Raw genomic sequence first — 21,815 nt, forward strand, 5'->3', positions numbered from 1 at the left:
CTTATCCTCAAGTAAAAATGTGAGCCTAGTTAATTCCAAAATTGAAAAATGTTCTGTTTCCTATTTCGCCACGTTTCCTAAAACCTATCAGTTCAAGATCAGATTCTCTTGTTTTAAAACTTTCAAAAGTGGAAATAAATACACCCTCTACATCTTCAAATAGGACAGAAATGGAATCATTGAAGAATAATAAGGTAGATGTACAGTGAATATAATTTCCTGAATGAAAAAGAAATCATTGAACATTGTGCTTTTTATAATGAAATTTGTACTATAACTAGATAGGTCAAATCGGTCGCAGTTTGATCACGGAATTTGGTAGAGAGGGATTCACTCCAGGAATCCTTTAATTGTTTCAATTTTTATATCGAGTATTTAATTGAAACTCTGATTCTCTTATTTATCATTGAAATGCGTAATAAGCGCAGATAACGTCCTATTCCCTACGTTTTGGATTCACATACTAACCGACAAATGTAGGACTGCCTCTATGTACAATACTATGATGCCTTCTAACCATTTTCGCTTTTTCTAAATGTTTCTTTTAACCAGCTCCAAAAAAAGAATTGAAACAAATGTGCTAAGAATTATGACTGAAATTAGTCGCATTTCACACAACGCCAGTGCCACTTGTGGGACCTTTATCCCTGCATCAGCATGCTGTACAAAATGTATGCTGAGAATAGAATAAAGTGAATTTAAACAAAATATGTAGATTTTTCTCACAATTTAGAAATTTTATGTGCACGTATAAGCGGTACCAACCCTTACTGTGTATATGCACGTAGAAGCATATAAACATATTGTAAAAACGATATTCAGTGTAACCCCCCTCCGGAAATGTATACCAACATACCCTGATTTACGCAAGAAAAACTTTTGCATAATTTTTATAGAATTTTTTTTTTTTTAAAGGAAGATACAAAGGGGAAGGTAATTTTCGAACTCTAGGACCGAATTTTCCCTTCCAATTGGCATCCCTGGAAATTTTTAATTATTGAAGGTTTCTGCCACAATGATGCCAAGAACTGTTCAGATTTTCTGGATATTCTTGATCCAACAAAGCCCAATGAATAAGTTAATAATTCCAACTTTAACTTTTGCGAATACTTTCAAATTTGAAACATGACCGCTATTTACATGTGGGGGATATCTCACTATAATGTTACACAATATTTGGTACTACTTTGACTTGTCCTGTGTCTTTACTTAGACAGCGCTATTGCGCTGCCTATGATTTTTGTTTCTGCTTTATGTGGTCCACTAATATCAATGCTATTTATTAATATAAATCGGCGAACCCACAAACAAATCAATTTAATAGAAAATCATAAATAATATCCCAATAAATCACGTATATGAAAAGTTTAGTACAACAAATTAAATCTTACAGAGTCAAAATCCATTCAAAATTACGAGCAAATGAATAGTACGATACCAGGGCTATTAGAATTTATGCTGATGACATTCTGTTGATTAGTCGTACTAAGTCAGCTCTTTCTGCGATGGTTTCCTTAGTTTCTCAGTCGTTCCTAAATATTGGTCTATCCCTGAATCTTGACAAGTGTGAATTCTTATCTTATAATCTGTCTTCGACTACTCCTCTGGTATGTAATAAAGTTTCTGTACTTTCTGTCTCCTTCTTTCGGTGGCTTGGTATTACTGTTTCTAATTCTCTAGCTCTCTTCTGTAAACAGATTCTTGCTGATTCAGTAAGAAAAATTCAGTTCAGTTATTCAAAAATTGTAGCAAACCGTGGAAAATGTAACAGAAGAACTCTTGGGCGCTTATTCTCGATTTTTTCTGATCATTCTGTGCTTTATTTTTCGGGTGTTCATTCTGTTCTTAAGCTAAAGGATTTAAAAAAGATTAAAGTTACATATTTAAAATTTTGCAAATTTCTTCTTTCTCTGCCGCCATGGACTACAAATCGGTATCTAGTTAAAAATTTCTATGGTACAGATGTAACTCAAAAGCTCGGTGACCTACATAAAAAGCTTTCCGCAGATGCATTTTGTAATATTGGCCCTGACCACGGTCTTTTACAGTTCTTTTCTTAGTTTAATTTAATTGCTAGTGTTTTTTGAGTTCTTTTTTGTTTTTCTTTTTTATTATTAAGCTTATACTCCACTTGTACTACTTGTTGTCTAGTAGTTGTGGGTAATAAATGATTGATTGATTGAATGCCCTTTTTCATTAGCCAAAAAGATTGTGTCATTTGGAGGGGGGGGGGGTCTGATGCTTCACAAACTGCATATTTATACCCAAATTTTCTAATTTTTGTGGGCATTCAGGTAAATATAGAAGAGGGTCAGAAGGGGGGGGAGGGGTTCAACGATGGATAAATTAACCTATAATCTCCCTTTATTTCGCTTAAACCTGAATATAGGTGCTGCTGGGTGGTAGCCCACTTTTTATTGCAGAAAAGCGTTTTCTTTTTAAAATAAAAGATTACATTCATATCCTTACCGACACAAAAGGTGGAGTGGCATTATCAGCGTCATCAGGGAATTTCCTAGGTGAGGGGAGGTACGAGTTACTAAGAAATTCTTTTTATCGACTTTAAATGGAAATATTGGTTTTTATGTTTATTTTTCATTTATTAAAAAGTTATGTGGCAACGAACTTTAAGTAAGGAGCAACTTGTGCTCACAGTAACCAGAGCTTTAAAATCAATTTTGATGTTTACATCTCCATCAAAAGAACTGACTTTTTATGGTAAATCCAAAGATAAAAAATTCGATAAGGTTAAAGATGCCTGATAAAAGTTACAGGCATAAGAAAATTTGCTCCATTTATGATAAGGGAGAAGCACTTTCACAAATGTGTTCTTTTATTCGCCAGTTCGACTCAGTTTGAAATTTATCCTAGCTAATTCATTCTTTTTTATGCATTCGATCGCTGCAGCTACTTGTTAATATATAAAAGAAATGAAATACCATAGAAATTGGGTTAATCTTTTGGCAAATTTATACGGCAAATTATTCCGTATATGAGGAAGGCTCCACCACTCTTTATGTTATAGTTTGATAGTGGTTATAAAAGTACCTTACTTTAATTTAACAGCCCTTGTGCGAGCAATCGTTCTTAAATAATTGGGACAAAAAGTTAAACTTTAAAGTTAAGTAAAAATGATTTCTTTTCGGTTTAATGTCGCTCGTTATGCCTACTTTTTTATTCCAAAAAATTGTTTTTTTTTTGTTTAATTGAGATCGAAAAACAATACATTTGAAGAAACAAGAATCCTGCTTCATGTATGTGGTAACAATCTTCCAATTCCAGAGAAAAGTCGCATATTAGACTATATTACAGCTTATCCGTGGCGCGTGGCTGCGATCTCAGAAGTAAGGAAATTCAAAAAGAATTCCCCACCACGCATTAATAAAGATCGCATTTTTAAATTAAAAGTATTTAAAAATTCCCCGAATGAAATCCAAATCTCAAGGTCATGGGCTGAAGCCCAGCGTTAGAATTTTTACTGTAGGTAAAAAGCAAAAAATTGAGAATATATTCCATTGCTGGTCAAAATAACGACCGTTAGCTTTGGTAAATCTACCCTGTTTGTCGCAGGCTCAAACTACTTGGATGATAAACGTTGTCCTAAGAAGCCCTGTAAAGGCTTTAGAAGAGCATGGTATCAAATGGAAAGGTAAGGGCTTTTCAAACTTAGATCGTGTAGATGATTTAAGTGTCGTAGGTAGAAATGTCCGCAAAACGAGTGAATTTTTGTAGGTTTTGATAGTTCAGAACGCAAGAATAGGTTTGAAAATTAATGTTGACAAACTCGCTTGGACTAGGAATCAATCAGGGGGAACAGACAACGCCAAATCGATCAAGTGGAAAGTTTTACTTACCTAGGTAGCATTACTACTACAGATAGCAGATGCAGTGAGGATTTAGAAAGTAGAATAGCCAAGACGGAGGGTATTTTTTCATAGTTGAACAGGAAGAATAGGAAGAAGAAGATAGGTCTGAGAACCAAGATTAGAATACTGGAAGCCACGGTAGTGACATGGTTCAAGTATGGCTCTTAAACTAGGGCGTTTAAATAGGCAAAAGAAGATACGTTAAACGCTTTAAAAAAATGTCTCTTTAGGTAAGCGTCTTCCCTCAAATTCAAGATATTTTTGCTATTGTTTTTATAACCAATATTTTAAATATAATTCACCTATTTTTACGTTGTTTTGCTTTTGGCACCTCTGCCCAAACCCTAAAAAAAAAAAAAAAAAAAAAAAAAAAAAAAAAAAAAAAAAAAACGTGTTTTAGGTACCTCAACAAAGCAGAATAGAGTGCTTTAATATAATAATATACCTTTTGTGCAATCTTCAATTGCTTTTTCAAACTCTTGTTGCTTCAAATATGCTGCTGCTCTGTTTTTATAATATACAGCTTTCTCCAATGTATCATCTTTGGTTACTGATATAGCCTGCAGAATACATTTCTTACTGCAATAATCTAATTATTAATCCTTCACAACAGCACAACACTAATACACGATAGGAATCCATGTAAATTTTCAATTATCCTAAAAGTAATTACAGCCTATTGGAATCTTATAAGCCTCAAAATGGCAGTCGATTCCCCCCGTGACAAATCCCGTATGCCACCCAGCGACTCTCAGTTCAGTCGAAATGCTTTCTAAACTTCAATATTGATTCGCTTAAAGCAACACTCAGACAAGAGGAATAATAAAGCGTCAACTGTCACCTACATAAGGAGAGAAATGTCCAGTTTGAATAGAACATCATAAGCAAACATTTGACCATGAATGAAGGAAAAAGAAGAGAAAAATTTTACTGAATTTTTAACTGAAGTTAAAAATTGATTAGATAAATTCCTACTTTAAAGCAGGCTACATAGAGCTAATGGTTTTCCAGTACCCACCTCGTTATTTTTGTTTTGGAAATAGAAGTATATTATTCATATGAAAAAGAATGAAATAAACGATTATATTTCGAGTCTTGTGAGAATAACAGCCTATATACAATAATAATAATAATATATTGAAAACCAGTCGTATACAATAAATGTACAATGACAGAGCATACAAAAATGCGAAAAGAGGAAACAAAAAGAAAAGACACTAATAAAATAAGAACAAAAGCAACAACTTCTTAAATAGTATACAAAATAGTACGAAAAGAGGAAACAGAAAGATAACATAGTCAAAAATTACAACAGAAACAACAAATTCTTCGAAAATAGCAACAAGGACAACAAATTCTGAAAGGAGAAAAAAAAAAAAAAAAGGAAACAAGTGGGAAAATTAAACAAACAAACTTGCCCACTCGTGCTTTAGAAATACTGGTTTTATTTTTTGTCGGCTAATAAGTGTCTCAACAGCTAGGTTTGGGTCCGCTAGCGCCGAATCAGAAAATGTAGCGTCTAATCAGAAAAATATGTCTTGCCCATGGAGGCAGTTTTAGAAAGTACTTTGTGAAATGAACAAACAATGGGCAGATTTAAAAATCTTCAAAGTTTGCCAATAATTATATAAAAATGGTCACATATGATGCATCCGGTAGAGTGGTAGCGTTGAAAATACTTGTCAATAATGAATGGTTAAATCTCAAAGTAGATTCAACAATCAAAGCATAGGAGCTGGAAATTTGCCGTTCAAGATGTGAGCTCAGGTGGGAGCGGGTTTGCTGTAATGAGGTACCTATTGGCAGGACCAGATATACTATTTTATCAACTGGTTTTACTGAGCAATCACCTAGTTTGACATTAGCAGGAGCGTCATTCTTTGAATTGTAAAGCAGGAATTCCGATTTTTGAGAGTTAAATCTCAGAACTACTGTCTCATAATTGGGTAGCAGATCAGATAGAGTGAGTGAAAAGCGGCTCAACGTTAAGGTGAAGGTCAGCTCGTCATCAGTAAAACACATTGGGTAGATCTAAGCGAACGTGGTACTGCAGCATAACGGATAGCTATTTTAAAGTTCAACATTATAATTGTTGAAGAAATTTGGGGATAAAATTGCCCCGTGACGGGCACCTTTACGGACTGGTATCAAAGCTGACCGTTGGGCTGGCGGAAGGCCTTTATCGGGAGGGAGCTTGAGTCGCACGCGAAGGCGAGAGTAAGGATCACGGAAAGCCCGAATGATATTTGAGTTTACTCCTCTTTTAGCTGAGTTTAGCAACATAAGCGCATGAATCAATGAATCAAACGTTCTCTGTAGGTCTAAGCTACCGATCGCTAGGCTTTCTTCTTATTTGTGTGCATCGAGGAGTGCATATGCAACGACATGGAGTGCTTCAGCACAACCAATACCGCGTTGGAAACCGAATTGTCTTGGTGGACTGCAACACAGTTTCTCAAACTTATCTAGGAATAAAGCTCAAATACCTTGCAAAGAGAAGTAGCAATCGTAATTGGACAGAAAGAGGAGCATTGCACGGTAATTTTTCCTTTTTTAGAAACTGGCGTAAGATCTCCAACTGAGAAAGTGGTTGGGACAATACCCTGAATGAGGATAATCTGCTTCAGGAGAGTTACGTGACCAATGAGAGCCCACCACTTTTTAGATGGAATGCACTGATCTCATCAATCCCGAAATATTGTTTAGGTTTTAGGCGAGAGATGGCCTTGCATACAGCCCCCTTTGTTACAACATAATCACCCCGAGGAAAACTATCTAAGAAGTCGTCCAACTCAGCTTCGGATCTTTCGTTGAGGGCTGGGTCAGGAGGCAAAAATTCTGACCCATAGTACGCGTACCATTCAGAATCAGGGATAGAAGATGCAGACAAAGACTAATCGATTTTAGAGGACAGAAAACACCAAAGAAGAGAAGGATTAATTTTGGCCCTTGCAGATTCGATATCAATCATATTTTTTCTGTGAGCTTTTAGCTCCTTCGCGAATTTTCTTTTTGTGAGCAGGCAGATTCAATTGACTACCCCCGAACGGGGTCGTCCACAAGAAATTCAAAGTTGAAGCAAAAATTTAGACTTAGAATGGGTATCTACTAAATCTGGATTTTCACACCAGCCAGGAAGGGTAGGATGACGGGGTCTACTTAGAGGGACGGCAGCTTTTTCAGCACAGCGAAGAGAATGGCCGATTTCCGCGCAATAAATATCGACTGATAGTTGTATTTCCTCCTTTGAAAGAGCAGTTAATCTAGAGAGAAGATGGAAAGGGACACGGATCTTACTAAGGACTCTGGCGACTTCTTCTTGAAATAAAACAGGGTTATTTTTACGCCAATCACGGCGAGACCTAGGAGGTGTTTTCGAAGTTGTTTGCGTTTGTGTATCTGAGCTGTGGCAAGAAATCTCGGCTGAGAACTGTATTGGTAAGTGATCAGATAGCTGAAAATCAAGCACAACCTTGACAGACGAAATCCTGAGATTTGCCGACGCAACGACGTGATCGATATCTGATGTAGACATTGAGGTGTGTACGTGTATAAAATTTAAATCTTTGCACTTGAGATCAAACTGGTCTTCAAAAATACTAAGCAACAACGTAGAACTTAAAGGCCTAGATAAGAGCGGTTCATTCAAATCGCAACTGAAGTCAGCAACTAATATGCATTGAAGGCTTAAGGATCTAATACGGTTAGTACACTGGCCGAGTTTATTAATAAAACACACATTAATAAAAACACAGCCCTCATTAATAAAACATTAATAAAAACACAGCCCTCAACACGAATCGCTAGAAAATTATCATTGACTTCAAATACACTAGATCTTAGAGTCGAACGAACGAAAGTGGCAATACCACCGGAGGGTCGCCCTTTTCCACTTAGCTGCTTCGCTGAAATTGAATAAACCGATACTGCTATTAAAACTAAGAATACTTTTACTGCGGCTTGTGACGAAATGTTCTTGTAAACAGACAACTTCATTTTGCTCAAATACAACATCTAAGATCGGAATTTTATTCGTGATCGAGCCATTAATGTTCCACGATAAGCATTTAACTGCAGAAGCTTCAGATGTCATTTCTTTTGTGGATTACTGTTTGAGGACATTTTACACTGTTAACACGTGTGACTGCCGATTTTGCATTCAACGCAGAATGTCGGCTGTCTGCATGGTTCATCTCGCGTAGAACCATGTTAATTTGAGGCACATCTAGAGCATAAAGGTTCAGTCGTACACTGGGAAGCAAGGTGACCGTTTTGTGACAGTTATAGCATCGTCTTGGCAAGAACTTAAACGGATCAGCAGGTAGACGCTCGTAGCCGATAATCACCGAAACAGTCAGAAATTGGTGGAGCTCACTGATAGTGTCAAAATACACTTTGAAAGAACGGGATTTTCCGCGTTGTTCAGTCTTCGTACTATTCGGGATTAGATTTTTTAGTCCTTCACAGTTTATATCCTCAGGGATATTTCGAAGCACAGCTATGTGCAGGGGTTCTCGAACAGCAATTTTGAGATCAGGCTTTAAAGATTTCGCGTTCTCAACGATTTTCGCTGCTGCAGCTTTAGACCTGACCACAAGCTTCCATTCGTTTGCAGATTTGCGAAGTTCGCTAATGTCATTTGCATTTTCACAGAAACTGTCTATTAAAGCTTTCCGGCCATTTGGGCCATTGAGTTCCTGGTATGGATGGCCATTTGGGCCATCCCTACAATGGATGTTACCAATCAAAATCGAAGTATAGTCTTAATGAAAATACGACTAAAGCTCTTGTTTAATTGGTGGTTGGGTACACCCTTAGTGAATCAACTTACTTTTACGTGTCGCCTACCACTTTTACGTATCATCGTATCATGACGTTTCATCGTAACTTTTACGTTTTATCAGATCAATTTAACTTGGTATATTTTATTTATTTATTTTTTCTTCTTGTTGGTTTGTTTAACTGTTATGTTTGTTTAGCTGACGGTATGTTTATGTTATGTTTTCCTATTGAATTCTGTTAAAATATGCGTAGATTTTCCAGTAGAACTAGATTTTCTAATAAATATATAATTATACACAACGAGACCCTCGTAAGAAGAGATTATTTCACAAACCTTTCAAAGATTACAACTTGACATATAATCAATTTCTACCCAAATCTAGTACTTTCCAAGCGGTTGATAGCTGTTTCGAGATAAATATAAGTTCTTTAAACTTAAAATATTTCCATACATACAAAAACCGTTGCTAACTTTTTGCAGCACCAGCTATTCTATTTTGGAATAGAATTCTACTTTCCTGCCGACAATTATTTTTTTTAAGATTGAGCAATGTTATATGCTTTACAAGTAAAATATGTTGATGGTCACTTTGGAGAAAAATATGTATAAATCTTGGGAACCTTCCAATTCATGGGCGTATGGAAAGGGCGAACAGAGGGGGCCAGCTGCCTCCCCCATAGAACTTCAAATTTATACTAGATATGGCTGAAAAAGCAGATGGTTGAAAAAGTAAATGGCTGAAAAAGCAGTTGAAAAAAGGTAGATGGCAAAAAAGCAGTTGATAAAAGGTAGATGGTTGAAAAGCTGGAAATAAACTGCTGGAAGGACAAAATAAAAGTCCAAAAAGAAGCAATTATCCATAATGTCTAGGAAATATTTAGTACTAATCCAAGAAGATTAATTAAGGCTGAATCTTATTGATTGTTGGTGAGTACTTATTAATAAACATTTCATAGGTATAATAGAACCTGCTGACAATGTAAGGTTTTGTGAACTGCCAATATAACTTCAGCCCCCTGCCCTTCATCAAAGAATTGGCTGCCCCCCCCCCCCTAGATAAGAAGCTACGTACGCCCATGTTCGAATTCCAAGGTCTTTGGGAGCAATGGACCTAAATGGGACTAGAAATTACATTTTGGTATCCAGAAATTTGTAAGCAAGGCTTCTAAACACAGACGAGCTTCCCCTAAGAATAAAGACCGCCTAGCGCCCACGGTTGAATACATTGCTTAATCAGATGAATTTTCTCGTGTAAATTTTATCTATTCAATAATAACAATTTGAGGTTTAGAAACATTCTTCCTCTAGATAGCCATCGTAAACTTAAATTTAAATATAAAGTCAAAATGTTCAATCGGCAATAGTTTATTTTTGCCATTTTCCGCTCAAAATTGTGTGCTCTTAGGTTCAGTCTACATATCCTGGAAGTTCAAGCTGATATAAGGATTCAACTTTTGGCCCATTTTATAGTGTCGAAAGTCGCAATACAACATTAATATTATATATTTTGTTCTCATAGGACTGTATTGGCAGTCTACATACCGATTAGGCTGCGAAGTTGATCAGCGCCCAAAAATTTGACCTATTTTTAGGCGTCACGCATTGATACAAACAACACTCTTCATTTCATTTATTTTTCTTTTTCCAGTCTAGGAAACCTGAAAGTTTCAGGCAAAAATTTATACCAATTGTTTGTTTTCTAGACAGGACCAACGGAACCTTCCTTGGTCCCGACTAAACGCCTTGTAATTTCAAGCCAATCGTAGAAAACAAGTTTTCGGCCTTGTTTCCGGCGTCAAAAATTGTCACAACGAATTTTTTTTTCAAATGTTATGTCTTTATTGAGGCCAATCTGATCCTGTAAGTTTCAAACGGATCAGAGACGATAATAATTTTAGGGCCGTTTTTTGGGGGCATCACGAATCAATGCTGATTAGTTTCAATTTTTCTTTTCCTGCATTGGAGGCACTAAATTTATCAACCTGTTTTGGGGTCTCCCTAATCTGTTAGTCTTTTGATCTAGGATAATCAGACACATTTCAGAGACTCATTTTGGTCTGGGCTTATTGAGAATATTATCAGTCTGGCTAATCAGAAAAAAGATTCAAGTGGCAAATTTTTGAGTGAATCTGGTTTATTCAAGTTTTTCTTCTAAGTACTGGGATCCCCTTGACCAGGAGTCTCATAGGTCTAAATTTCAACCTGTTCAGAAAAGGGAATTGGCTCCTTTTCCAGGGCACACTTTAACCGGAAATTATATTTTTCCAATCTTAATTTTAGTAAAACCAATGTTTGTTAAAGGTATCAGGATCCCCCTGGGTCAAGGACCTATTGTTACAATTTTCAACCCAATTAGAAATCTTTTTGGCCATTTTATCTGGACTTATTTTTGGGAACCCACGCTCAAAATTTATTTTGAGAATTAAAGTCCCATTGTCCCATCGATTTAGAGACAAAAAGTTCAAGCATTCTGAAAAAAAAAAAAAAAAATTTGGCTCTTTCCTGGTCCCACTTTTAGGGCAAAGCCATTTTTTTCTATCATGCATTGGGGTCGCTTTAATCCAAGGATTAAATAATCCAAGGATACAGATATATGGCTCAAGCAAATAAAAAAAAAGAACTGGCTGATGCACCTCAAACTGACATTTTTTGGTGGTCATTATGGTCCCCTTAGTTCAGGAACTTAGGATACTTCAAGAAACTTCAAGCTGTTAATTTTCAGACAATTTTCGGCCACCCTGAAACTTTATATCCCCTTTGCCCAATGAGTAATCGTTTGCCTCTGTGACTAAAAAAAAGAGATCAAAGATGCCTGCCTTAGCTATTAAGACAATTATTTGGGAACAATGGGCGATTTGCGTATTTTGGGGCCCCTTGTGAGCCATGTCATCCATAGAGGCATGGTTATTGGACCTTTTGACGGCTCTGAGAGAAATGAATACCTGAAAATCTTTATCCAATACCATGGGGGAGGGGGTATGGGGACACTCGGGATTAAAAGATAAAGGTAAAGGAAGTACAGTTGCCCCTCAATCACTTTCAGTCTGAAAAATGCATCTAGCCTTTTAATTTCCAATTGAATGGGCTCCCTCCCAACTTTCTACAACAGCCATCCCTTTCATATTACATTAACACTAACACGTCGATTCTGAAGATCTAGAGCATCTTTCTAATTAATCTCTATTTTAGATTGTACAATCTCATTTTTTTTATTATTAATAATTTCTAATTGAAATACTTGCTTTTTGGCAGCGAGACTAGGGTATCTTTTGGATACAGGTGTTTACACTAAGAGTGGAAGTAGGTGCAAAATGATGTTGGGCCGCTCTTTTGCAATATTAGCTCTCAAATTTGTAGGCCACTCCAAAATCGATCCAGATCAAATAATATAAAAATCAAAATACGAAACACAAGCATAAACTGATTCAAGCAGTAAAAATAAAACAAATTAGTTAAAAACAAGCAATTAGAAACAAAAATCTTAGGTCAGAAATATAAAACTCAAAATATGAAACATAACACTCGAGCTTAGAACTTCAAAAAGGAATACCAATAAAATAAACAGATTGCAATAAAGGAAATAGACAGCAAAAAGAGAAATAAAAAAAACATACAAAGAAACATATTAATTTCGGAAAATTGTTAATTTTTCTACTATTTTTATTTGTTAAGATGTCCTGCTATAAAGGAGGCAAAACTTCTTTGACACTTCTCTGCAAGGGTTAAGATCAGCAAGTAAGTGGGGACAGTTGAGAAGGCTAAGTGGATGAGGTAAGGTCTGGTGGTGCTGTGAAACATTGGTGGCGTGTGTGGTGTTGTGAAAATACCCTTGAATGTAGGTGTTAGAGATAGTGCATCTGGCAAAGGGCAACCAAAAATGATGAACCTTCATCTCTTTAGTAGTGGTAAGACATGAAGCTTTAAGAAGGAATGTGTATAGAATTTCTATATTGAAATTCTATATTGGAATAAAAAGAAAACACAGTGTAAATAAACATAATTTGTTTTCAGTAGTATGCAAGTGACAGTCTTGCCTCTTGGCAACTGGTCAGAAGGGTTGTATTTTAATAATGAAAAAAATGATGCATAAAGCCAGTTTTTTGTGGTTTTGGAGCCCTACACCCCACACTAAAAATAATGTTTCCTACTAGCGCCTATGGATACAATTGCCCTAGCAGCCCAACGGAAAACAAGCAAGAGTAAAAACTATTACCTTCGAGTATTCTTCAATTGCTGAATCCCAGTTCCCTTCTTTGAAGTGCTTGTTGCCTCCTTCCTTATACAAGTGACCAGAGTCAGCAACAGGCATTTTTTTTTTAAATAATTATGTACCACTCGTTTCAATTCTAAAAATAAAAAATAAATAATCACCAATGGGAGCTTGCTGTAAACATGGCAGAACGCCTCTTCGTTTGCCAATTTATAGCTTCTTCTCATTCTTTGAGCTATAGTTCTTTGTCAGAATGTTTATTTCTTATTAAATTATAGTGGGGTTTGGAGCTAATCTTACAAAAGAATAGCTGCTTAAGCCTTAAATTTTTTAGTGCCACTTTTAAGTTACTGAGCAGTACTTCATGATAGTAGCTTTGTACACAAATCAATTCTCAATTATGTGCATTATCAGATCTGAGACTGCATCAGGAATACTTGGAATATCCCATCCCAAACCTCTAGAACATGAATGTGATGACTTCCTTTTTATAGCTAAGTATTGCAATGAACACAGGTTCTTGGACTTATTTGTGTATAGCCTCTTTTAATAAGTACTAGGCCTATAGCTAAGGTGAAAGATAAATTATTATTTGTTAAATCACATAGAAAAAAAAAACCACTGTCATGTCCATTTTTTCAATTGAACTTGAATAAGCAATTTAGGTTCACTTCTTAAATTTTAACATAAAATTAATAGCTTGACTTTTAATTATACAATTTCAGATGATAATTCCCTAGAACTAGGAATAACTGCCAAAGATTTTGGACTTCTACACTGCAATATTATCCTTATATTTAGAATCAACAAGCACAGAAACACTCAAAGAATAAACCTAAGGGTATTAACTTGAGTAGGGCTCAAAACCCCTATGCCTTCCCAACACCAGAATATAATTTGTACTTTACTGAAAAAAATTAAATGTTTTCACTTTTATAGCTTTAGTAAATCAAATATTATTAACATTTTAAAAAATAAATATCAGAATATGTATATTAAACTCACAATGTAGATTCCTTTGTATTTTTTTTCAGTAAAGTACAAATTATGTTCTGGCCTTGGGGAGGCATAGGGGTTTTGAGTCCTATTCATGTCAATTTCTGCTTGTTTTGAGTTTGACTTGGATATTTATTATAATTTCTGTTTGTTTTAGGTTTCATTTATTTATCAATGCTGATTTGTGGTAGTTTTATGCTTGGTAGATTATTTTATTTTTGCTCATCTTTGGTTTAATGGAGTTCATTACTTTTCTTTAAAAAACTTATTTCATTGAAAGTTTTTTTTTTAAGTCAAGGAGGCACATGTGTGCCTCTTTAAAGAGGCAACACACCCCAATGTTAAGCAATTTCTGGTCCTAGCAGTTGCAGAGAGACGGCAGTGATCACATTCTGTAGCCTAAGCTCAAACTAAGAAACACGCAAAATTTCACCCCCCTCTGACTTTATCTACATGGGGGAAAGTGGGCCAGAAGTATCAACCCTCCCACCACAGCCCCCCTTTAACGTTGTCCAATCGGGCTGAAATTTAGAGGATAAGCTTTACTAGGGCCTAGGGCCTTACATCTCGTCTGATGAAAATTAAAAAAGGTTTTAAAAGTACAAAAATTAAGCATTTTAGGATGTTCCTTAATTTTTTTTTGTTTACAGGTAAGTCTCCACTGCTTTGATAACATGCAGTATACCCACATGCTTGAAGAAAAGTTGAAAAAAGAAAATCTTACTGTACATTTGATTTGAGTATTCAGAAATTAAAAGCCTTAACACAAGAATCTTCAAAAGCGGGAGGTTTGGGGGCAGCAGCCCCCCAACTTTAACTCCTGACACAATCAGCTAACAGTTAGTCAAGCATTAATAAGTAATAAACTGTACAAACACGTGCATAAATTATTTGAAAAAAATACGTTTTCTAAAGAGTTAAAGAGGCTGAGTCACAAGTTTGAACCTTAAAACGTACAGGGATTAGGAGGTACAGTTGGAAGGCTGCCACCCCCAAAAGCCCCCACTTTTGCAGCCTCTTTTGTTAAGGTTTTTTAAGTCCTGTAGCCTGCAATCAGTTGGCTGTACCAAGTTCATCACATTAGCCTATAGCTTGTTATTGGTTAGGGAAAAATCTCCTGTAAAAAATCCAGCAAACAGGCTCAGTACTGTTTCTAATCAAAGAGATGCAATAGGATGTTCTTACTGTAAAAAAATCAAGCAGACTTTGTTTGTGTTGCAAAGCATTTCTTTGCAAGGGAAAAAGCAGGGGTTGAGGGGAGCAGGAGACCCCCAAAAAAAAAACCTGAACAAAAGAGGCTCCAAAAGCAGGGGTTTTAGGGGGCGGCACCCCCCCAACTGTACCTCCTAAACCCTGTACGTTTTAAGGTTCGAACTTGTGACTCAGCCTCTTTAACTCTTTAGAAAACGTAGTTTTTTTCAAATAATTAATTAATATAATAGAATAGTTGATGAGAAATTGATTATAGTTTTATTTTGGTTATGTAATTTTTTTATTTTTATCTATTTAATTTTGTTGTTAGTCTGATTAATTATTTGTCTGGAAAAAATTCAAATAGCCACCCCAATGAAAGGGCTTTTTTGGGGCAGTTATTAGCAATTTAGTTGTTATATTTTGTTTGTAAATAAAACAAATTGAACTGAAAATTAATTGTTCTTATTGCTAATCCAGCCTTTTTGGCAGCTAACCTCAAGGACCTTTTTGCTGTTTATTATACATATATATATAGTCAATCTGGACTTGGCCCAGTTAAAGATAGGAATGGGGCCACAATTAGCAATAAGGAAAGAATTAAAGAGAGATGGGCAGAACATTTTGAGAATTTACTAAACCGAGATAAAGTTGCAGGAAAACATATAGAGGAAAATGAAAAAGTTTGTGAAACCTTAGATGTGAAGGAAGATTTGTTTTGTGAGGAAGAATTAGTGACAGTACTAAAAAGATTAAAAAATAATAAGGCTCCTTGTGCTGATAGGGTGGTAAATGAGTTTCTTAAATATGGTGGCTTGGAGATTAGAAATAAGTTACTGAAGATTATGAATATGATTTTTGAAAAATGGGAAGCACCTAATATTTTAGGAAAACCTTAATTAAGCCGCTTTATAAGAAAGGTGATAAAAGTGAGTGTGGTAATTATTGAGGCATTTGCCTGATCTCTGCAGGTAGCAGATTACTTAGTAATATGATACTTTTTAGACTGAGAGATGCTGTAGACAAAGTTTTAAGAGAAGCAGAGTGCAGTTTTAGAAAAGGTGGAGGATGTGTCAACCAAATTTTCACTCTTAGATTAATAATTGAGAAGTGCCTGAGTTGTCAAACACCTATGGTCCTCAGTTTCATAGATTATGAGCAAGCATTTCATTCTGTTGATAGAAGAGCTTTAGCAAAAGTTTTATTCTTGTATGGTATACCAGACAAATACATTAAAGTGATTAGTGCTATGTACAAGAATAACACTGCTGCAGTTAAGGTAGTAAATGAGGTTAGCAGATGGTTTTGTATTAAATTGGGAGTTAAGCAGCTTGTGTTCTATCCCTATTTATACAGATTATTTTGATGGATTTTGTCTTGAGGAGCACAGGAAAGGCATTGGGAGACCATGAAATCAAATGGAGGAGGAAAATGCCTCCTTGACTTAGTTTAAGCAAACGATGTAAGTATTTTAGAGGAAAGTTTAAGGAAAATGAATAAACTATTAGAGGTTTTGCAAGCTAAGGGTCCTAGAATAGGTTTGAAAATTAATGTTAAGAAGGCCAGGTTACTAAGGCTAAAAATAAGTGAAGATTAAAAGGTGACATTGGGTAATGAAATGATTGATCAAGTGGGCAGCTTCATTTACCTTGGTAGTATTGTTGGTGGAGATGGTGGGAGCAGTGAAGATGTTAAAACTAAATTATAGATGTTAAAACTAACTAAATTATACAAATAGCCTAGGCTAGTTACCAGCAATAGCAGGCCAGGGCAAGTTATTTGGTAAAGTTCTACGAAATCACATTATTGATTTAGGACTAAAGTGAATAAACAATTTAATGCCTTTTTTTATGCTTTTAACAAATATAATAACCATTTCTCTCGTAACTGAATTCCCACCCCCCACCCCCTATCTATGTCAAATCAGGGTTAGGTATTGCCTTTTTTGGGGGGGGGGTCAGGGTTAGATATAGCCTATATTCACAAATTTTTCAAGTTTTGGCATTTCTATCGGAAATGAATTTCAGCCCCCCCCCCCTATATAGGCTATACCTAACCTAACCCTGAATTGGCATATAGGCAGCTGAAATTCATTTCCGATAGAAGTGCTTATTATATTCGTAATCAGCATAAAAAAAGGCATTGAATGGTGTATTCACTTTTGTCCTAACTCAATAATATGATTTCGTAGAACTTTACCACTTATTTAAGCTACTTCCCGGAATATGGGGCACTTAATACGAATAAATCCATGGGAAATACCATAAGAATGAAGAAATTGACTAAACATACCAAAAACCTAGAATATTCTCCAAGATTCTAGAAGAATTCAGCCCTTTCCTAGCAGTTAAAAATAGACTTGGGATAAGGAGGTCAAAAGTTCTGCTATTTGAAGTAAAAGTATAATACTTAAAAAATGAGTTATGGCATTTTTGGTGTAACAAAAAAAATTGTAATTAGAAGGTTAGAAGCTAGAATTTGTATTTAATTTTTAATTTGTATATTTACTTAATTATTAGATTTACCTAATGTATTTTTCTCCAAGTAAACGTTCCGGGGAAATTTCTTTTTCATATCCGACTAAATAATAAAGGCAGATGTTTTGAAAAAAAGTAAACGTGAAATAGGCTCAAGATAAATAAAAATGTTCAAAAAGTAAGTTAAATAGCTGCATTACTTGTCGGCTTTTGTAATTCTATGTTTTTGAGCATTCAATTTCTTGCTTATGGATTTGAATTAGGGAATATATTAAAGACGCAGTCCATAAACCACCGTGGAGGATGTAGGCCTAGCCTATCTAAATTGTTGAAAATACCATGACAAAACTCTAAGCTAGCCTCTACCAGAGCATGAACTTGATATGTCAGGATTTGAGAAATAATCTGGACAATGTCAAGCAGCAAGTCACCAACATTTAATCTCCACTATGATCAAAATGTAGTGTACCCCAAACTAAATAACTTATTTCTGAATTTTGAAAAGATCAGGTACAGAATGAGGTTAAACAAGTCATTAGAACTGAATTTCTGGATACTTTGCACATTGAAATAGACAGAGAAAAGAGGAAAAATAATAAAATTATCCATGGAGTACCCTATAGTGATAATGATACAGTGTTTTTTAGGTCTCATCATGGATCTGAATACAAAGTACCCTCAATAACAATATCACAAGTCAAATGACTTCCTGTGATATCTCCCACTACTAATCCAGCTTACCAGCCTCTGCTATTTAGAGTTGAGCCCAGTTCTTGCTAAGTACAAGATACTTAGGCTAAACAGTCATTTGAAAAAAAGTGACTTCACTTTTTCAAATATATGTCAAAGGAAAAAAGGCTCAGTCACAAAAATCTTGTCACAGAATTGAAAGCAGAGTCACATGCAGCAGGCCTAGGCTAACATGGCCTAACAACATAAAGTGGTTTGAAATTTTGAACCTTAGGTTGAACAAGTATAGTTAAAAATCTGCATCACAGGTGACTTTTGGATATGTTTATTGCAGCCCCAGTATCAGCAAAATTTTAAGAAATTTACTAATAAATTTCTTGTGAATTATTATCTAAAATTATCAGTAGTTATACCAAACCAATCGGGCTCAAAATCCTCCTCAGGGCCATACTGTGGTGTTTCTTTTGTGGATGGTGAAGTTTTCCCCACAGTACAGTGCAAACGGTCTGTTATCATAATATTATACTTTATTATTTTAGTTTAAAGCTTTTTCCAATAGGCAATGCATAGCACTCCTCAAAAAAAAGTCCCCCTACATCCCACCCTAAATACCAGTGAAATTGATACCCATCTTGGCTGGTCAAACTCATTATCAAAAAGTTCACATGATTGCTTTAATTCTGAGAATAGGACAATGATCAGTGTAGGGGCTAATGTCACTATAAATGATGATAATGGGTTTCAAGAGGTCCTTCCTAAAGGCTCTAAAAAAAAAGGAAAAAAATCTCCCCAATCAAAAGTATTTTTCCTCTCCCCGCCCAAGATCCTCCCTCCCAAACCTTAGGAATTTACCTTAAAATTTCTCCTAATACCCCCTTTGAAATAAAAAAGATTACTGCAATAAGAGTTGCAATTTTCAAATTGCTAAAATCAATGTTCTCTTTTAATATTCACTATGATGGATCTCTGCTAATAGCTGTCCAAGATCAGAAATCAGCAGACACAATAATTAATCTAAAATCACTTCTGAATATCCCAATTAATGCATCTAAATGGAACCCAAAACAATCCCCAACAAAAATAGTAGTTTATGATGTTCCCCCAGAAATACCCATTCAGGAGTTAAAAGAAGGGCTCTCAGATAGGGCTGGAAACACAATCCCAGTTGAAGATGTTACCCAACTTGGTAAACCTAACTCTAATGGACTAAAAAAAGTAGATCTTTCTTATTTACACTGAAGGAAAAAATTAATATCCCAGAAAAGTTATTCCTATTTGGGCAAATCAAGCTGCACAAGGAATACAAGCCAAAACCTATCCAGTGTCAGAAGTGTCTCAAACTGGGACACACAACAAACAAATACAATTAAATTCTCCTAGCATGTAGTAATTGTAAAGCATTCCATCGTAAAGAGTTGACAACTTGCAACAACACTCAGCCTACATGTATCAATTGTAAAGGCCCACATGAATCTACCAATAAATCACTATGCCCTGCATATAAGAAAAGAGCACTAACACTCCAAGTAGCAACAGAGAAGGCCATTCCATACCTCTTTGCAGCAATAGAAGCAAATGCTGCTCAACCATACCAAATAAAGCCCATAATGAAACACCAAAACCCCCAAGTCAAACACCCCCAATGCATCAAGTACCCCTTATAAAACACCATCCTCTAAGCCCCCTAGATCACATCCCTATCAGAAAGAATCACCAAGTCAACAAGCCTCCTTGTCCAGTGAGATGAGGTCAGCCTCCCCCCCCCCTCCCAACAAGAAACAAACCAGAAACACTACCAGGAATTAATTCCTTAACTGACAAACAAGATGCACAACTAAACATGCAATCCCCAAATATATGCTTATTCATTCTAAACTGTAATGCAGTTCAGGCCATGAATATACATCAACTACAGAAAACAAAAATCATTGCAGAATTGGCAAAAATCTACATCCCTGATGATATGCTCATTCAAGCAAAAAAAGATCTTGCTTTACTATTAACAAAACTGAACATTGATACACAGTCATATGAAAAATAAATCAACAACACATATCAATACTCCAGTGGAACATAAGATCACTCACAGAAAATAAGCTAAATGGACTAATATCTTTTATGAATAATAAATCCATCAATATTGCTTGCCTCCAGGAAACTCATTTAACCCAAAATCAAAAAATTAAGTCTCCGGGATATACTATCCTGAGAAAGGATAGATCATCAGAGAGAAAAGGAGGTGGAGTAGCTTTAATAGTAAAAAATAATATAAAATTCTGTGGCCTCAATTTTCCAAGTTTTGTAAATGATGTTGATGCAATTGGTATCAGTGCTTGGCTGAATAATACTAAAACTTACATAATAAGCTTTTATAACCCTAATGGCCAAACTACAGATGCCATGGATTTCTTCAGGTATATAAATATTCATAATATGTTGAAAAACATAATTATTTGTGGAGACTTTATTGCCCACAGCCTTTTGTGGGAGAATAAACCAACAAATAAAGCTGGTAAGTTCATTGAGCGTATGACTTCAAATAATATTGATTTACCTGTTGCTACCCCTCCAAACCTGAATACATATTTCAACCCCAAAAGTGGCAGTTTCTCTACAATTGACCTACAAATTGTGTCATTAAATATTTTGAATAAAATTTATATAAATAAAATTGATAGTCTATGTGCTGACCACTTTGCCATAGTTTGCTTGCTAAATGAACCTGCTGAAACTCTATCACATACCTCCAAATATATCAACACTAAAGCAAATTGGCCTATGTTCCAAAATAAGCTAAATGGTGAACTTACAAGTTTCACCCAAAATTCATGCATTTCAAACACAACAGTTGACACACATGCTGAAGTTTTGGCATCTTTACTAATAAATACAGCTAATCAGGCTATCCCCAGGACAACACCCAAGAAAACCTTCCCTAAACACATTCCCAAAGCATGGTGGACAAATGAGTGTCAAAATAAATGGAGAACAAAAAAGGCAGCTAGGAGAACATTCATAAAAAAAAACCATCACCTACTACATATTTAAAAAAATTACAAGCAGAATCTAATCTAAAAAGGACTATAATAAATGCTAAATATAACTACTGGAATAATTTTGCAAATAATCGCTCCAGAGAAACACATGAGCCAATTATACATAAAATCATAAGCCATATCTGTGGAAAAAAGACTTCCCCAAACCCACTCCTGTATGAGCTTATACATAATAATACCCATTATGACAATGATAATGAAAAAGCTAAGTTATTTGCCACTCTTTTTGTTAATAAGCTAACATCAAATAATTGCAGCAAAATGTCCCCAATTCCTATGAACCCAAGTTACCAACCACGCCCAGGATCTGAGTATATAACTAGCCCCTTTTCAATCCAGGAAATGAATTAATGCAATACATCATATTAGGACCAAGACTAGCAGCAGCTATGACAATATACACCCTACATGGATAAATAATCTTACCCCTTCATACAAACAGGAACTTCTAAATTGTTATAATCATGCTTGGGCTTCATCTATGTTCCCCAATATCTGGAAATGTTCGTCCCTCCTACCAATCCTAAAGAAAAATAAACCCAAAAA

The 21,815-nt window shown here is 35.5% G+C and overlaps 2 protein-coding genes across 3 annotated transcripts in view; one reads left to right on the top strand and one right to left on the bottom strand.

Moving 5' to 3' along the window:
* The window catches only part of unc-45 (unc-45 myosin chaperone), a 45,013-nt gene extending 27,571 nt beyond the window's left edge, over positions 1–17,442 (bottom strand). Inside the window, exons 1-3 of one of the 2 annotated variants that reach the window (XM_089089755.1) lie at positions 17,339–17,442; positions 12,863–12,995; positions 4,312–4,426 (exon numbers count right to left, since the gene is read on the bottom strand). In XM_089089755.1, coding sequence (XP_088945881.1) covers positions 4,312–4,426; positions 12,863–12,958 — 211 coding nt within the window. In that variant the 5' untranslated portion in view covers positions 12,959–12,995; positions 17,339–17,442. Of the gene's footprint in view, positions 1–4,311; positions 4,427–12,862; positions 12,996–16,798; positions 16,836–17,338 lie in introns of those variants that run through there. The other variant, XM_089089756.1, reaches the window with a different exon arrangement.
* A 209-nt stretch (positions 17,443–17,651) lies between these two features.
* MCTS1 (malignant T-cell-amplified sequence 1 homolog) overlaps positions 17,652–21,815 on the top strand; it is a 126,903-nt gene continuing 122,739 nt past the window's right edge. Inside the window, exon 1 of the mRNA XM_089088920.1 lies at positions 17,652–17,701. Coding sequence (XP_088945046.1) covers positions 17,691–17,701 — 11 coding nt within the window. The 5' untranslated portion in view covers positions 17,652–17,690. The remainder of the gene's footprint in view (positions 17,702–21,815) is intronic.

The sequence above is a fragment of the Artemia sp. Qi Xiang Cuo genome, chromosome 5, assembly GCF_049724085.1.
Source record: "Artemia sp. Qi Xiang Cuo chromosome 5, ASM4972408v1, whole genome shotgun sequence".
NCBI classification, from domain to species: domain Eukaryota; kingdom Metazoa; phylum Arthropoda; class Branchiopoda; order Anostraca; family Artemiidae; genus Artemia; species Artemia sp. Qi Xiang Cuo.